Source organism: Malus domestica, chromosome 12, assembly GCF_042453785.1.
Source record: "Malus domestica chromosome 12, GDT2T_hap1".
Classification (NCBI taxonomy): domain Eukaryota; kingdom Viridiplantae; phylum Streptophyta; class Magnoliopsida; order Rosales; family Rosaceae; genus Malus; species Malus domestica.
The window spans coordinates 12,692,296-12,694,754 of record NC_091672.1 but is presented as its reverse complement, the minus strand read 5'-3'; the positions used below and the strand labels follow the sequence as shown (position 1 = coordinate 12,694,754).

The 2,459-nt window shown below is 45.8% G+C and overlaps 1 protein-coding gene across 1 annotated transcript; it reads right to left on the bottom strand.

The window, feature by feature from the left end:
- Nucleotides 1-325: 325 nt before the first annotated feature.
- LOC114819986 (uncharacterized) lies at nucleotides 326-973 on the bottom strand. The gene has a single exon (XM_029089812.1). It carries the CDS (start codon nucleotides 971-973, stop codon nucleotides 326-328), a length of 648 nt encoding a protein of 215 aa, XP_028945645.1.
- Nucleotides 974-2,459: the final 1,486 nt, after the last annotated feature.

The following is a 2,459-nucleotide window of genomic DNA, read 5'->3' as shown; positions in this document are numbered from 1 at the left end:
TGAATTTTTTGTAAAGACTATAAGACAAAAGGCAAAGTGTGAGAGGAGGGAATTAGAAAAATGATGGAATAGGAGACAAAAGAATCCTATTCCGACGCATTGACCATCCCTGAAGTTCTGAGGTGTCGTCTTGGCCCTTGGGAAAGTTAAGGTGTTGTATGGTTGAATCATTTTTTTTTTTAAACCAAAGGCAGAAATTTATAAATGAATAGATAAGTTTACATCCTGAGCCAAAATATTAAACAAAAAATCAGGCCCAATATGGTCCCAGACAAACTCCTTTCCTTCTTGGAAAACATACTTGGCCACCGAGTGCGCCGCACGGTTACTTTCCCGACTCCTTTCCTTCTTGGAAAACATACTTGGCCACCGAGTGCGCCGCACGGTTACTTTCCCGAGAAACAAAATCGAAAGTTACCGACTCCAAACCACGGGCTAGAGTCGCGATGTCACCAAAAGTACATTCCAAACTGAAGTCAGGGGTAGTCTCATTCCGAAGCATTTGGATTATATTCTTAGCATCTGATTCGATGGCCACAGAATTGAAACCAAAACGAACACAGAATTCCAAAGCAGTGCGGATTGCTAACATTTCAGCTGCTGCAGCACTATGGCATAGTCTCCCTCCCGAGCCCCCCGCCGCCTGCAGCAAACCAGCAAAGTCTCGAGCAACCCATCCCACACCTGCATATAAAGTCTCCTTGCGCCAAGCAGCATCAGTATTTACCTTGATGGTGCCGAAGCTCGGCTTCCTCCACAGACCAGATCTTCTTGCCGGGGCTAGGGTCGACAAGCCATCAGAGGGGTGAGCACTTATCGTTCTTTGAAATCCCGCCTCCTTGAACTCGCCCAGGTTCCTCGTCCAGAGCCCGAGGATATCAAGGGGTTGATGGGACACGCCTTTGAAAATTAAATCATTTTTGTTTTTCCAGAGACGCCAAAGCCCAAACACAAATTCTTGCATCAACTCCATTTTGTTTTCCTTCCCCTTAACTCTGCCGCAGAAAGACCCCCAGGAAGCAAGGAAGTCGATTCCTTCCAGTTCGAAGGAATTGAGTTGTAGAGGAGAGCAAAACCAAAAAATGTGACTGATTTCGCATCAAAAAAATAGATGGTTCTCCGTCTCGTCAGGCTGCCTACACCCCTCACAAATATTGTCAACTCTCATATTTCTTCGTTTCAGATTCCGTCGAACAGCCAAAGCGTTATTGCAGCATTTCCAAATAAAAAACTTCATTTTATTTGGAACCTCCAATTTCCATATTTTGTTCCAAACATGAGTGAGGTTTGGGGCAGAGCTTGGCATTCCCCTCCCTTTCTTTCCCATATTGCCATTATCCATGAGCCTCAAGGCTACTCCGTATTCAGTTCTAACGGTATACTCCCCATTCTTAGAATAATGCCAGACTAGACGATCGCTCATGCCGTACCTACTAAGAGAGATACTGAGAATCGAGGACACATCCTCTTTCAAAAAACCCCCATTAACAATGTCAGTTTTCCACTCACGGGTGCCAGGATCAATGAGGTCACTCACCATACTTGCTTGCAGTCCCTCATTCACCCGAGCCTTGAAAGTGGAAGGTTTTGGGAACCACGGATTGTCCCTGATATTGATACACGTTCCATCACCCACCCGCCATCGCATGCCTTTGTCAAGTACCTTCCGAGCTTCGATTGATGCATAAGGGAGTGGAGAATTTCATGCACAACAAGAATGTTGTCTTGTATCTGCTTCCCCGCCACGAAAGCCGATTGATTATCACATATAACAGTCGGCATCACTCTCTTCAGCCGATTCGTTAGTACCTTAGCCAGAATCTTGTAGCTAACATTACACAGAGCAATAGGACGAAATTGCTTCATATTCTTTGGGCATGCCACTTTAGGAATAAGAACCAGGTTAGTATGGTTTAGATTTCGAAGTAGTTTACCCGAGTGCCAGAAAGCCTTTATCATGTTGACCACGTCCTTCCCTACCACCTCCCAGTGATCATGGTAGAAACTGCCGGGAAAGCCATCCGGCCCCGGAGCTCTAGACGCAGGAATCTGGAAAGCCGCCTCCTGAATCTCCCTATCCGTAATCGGTCCGATCAACATTTGGTTATCCTCCAAGGTCACCCTAGGCTCAATACAATCCACGATGTTTTCCAACTGGCATGGCGGGCCTGCCTGAAAAAGTGTGGAGAAGTATCCCACCGCAATCGAAGCCACCTCGTTCTGACCTTCCCTCCAAATCCCGTCATCATCTTCCACTCCCCTAATTTGATTGTATCGTCGTCTTTTCATCGTTTGGGCATGAAAAAACTTTGTGTTTTTGTCCCATTCTTTAAGCCACTGCACTCTAGATTTAGTCCTCCAAAAGCTCTCTTCTTCCTTATGTGCTTCTCTTAGCTCATTTTCTTTTGTTTGGACTTTAGTGGTGGCGAAGTTGTTTGACATGTAGGCAGACCGAATCT

Coding starts and splice junctions, on each gene's coding strand:
- LOC114819986 (XM_029089812.1), bottom strand. CDS start 973: ATGGAGTTGATGCAAGAATTTGTGTTTGGGCTTTGGCGTCTCTGGAAA.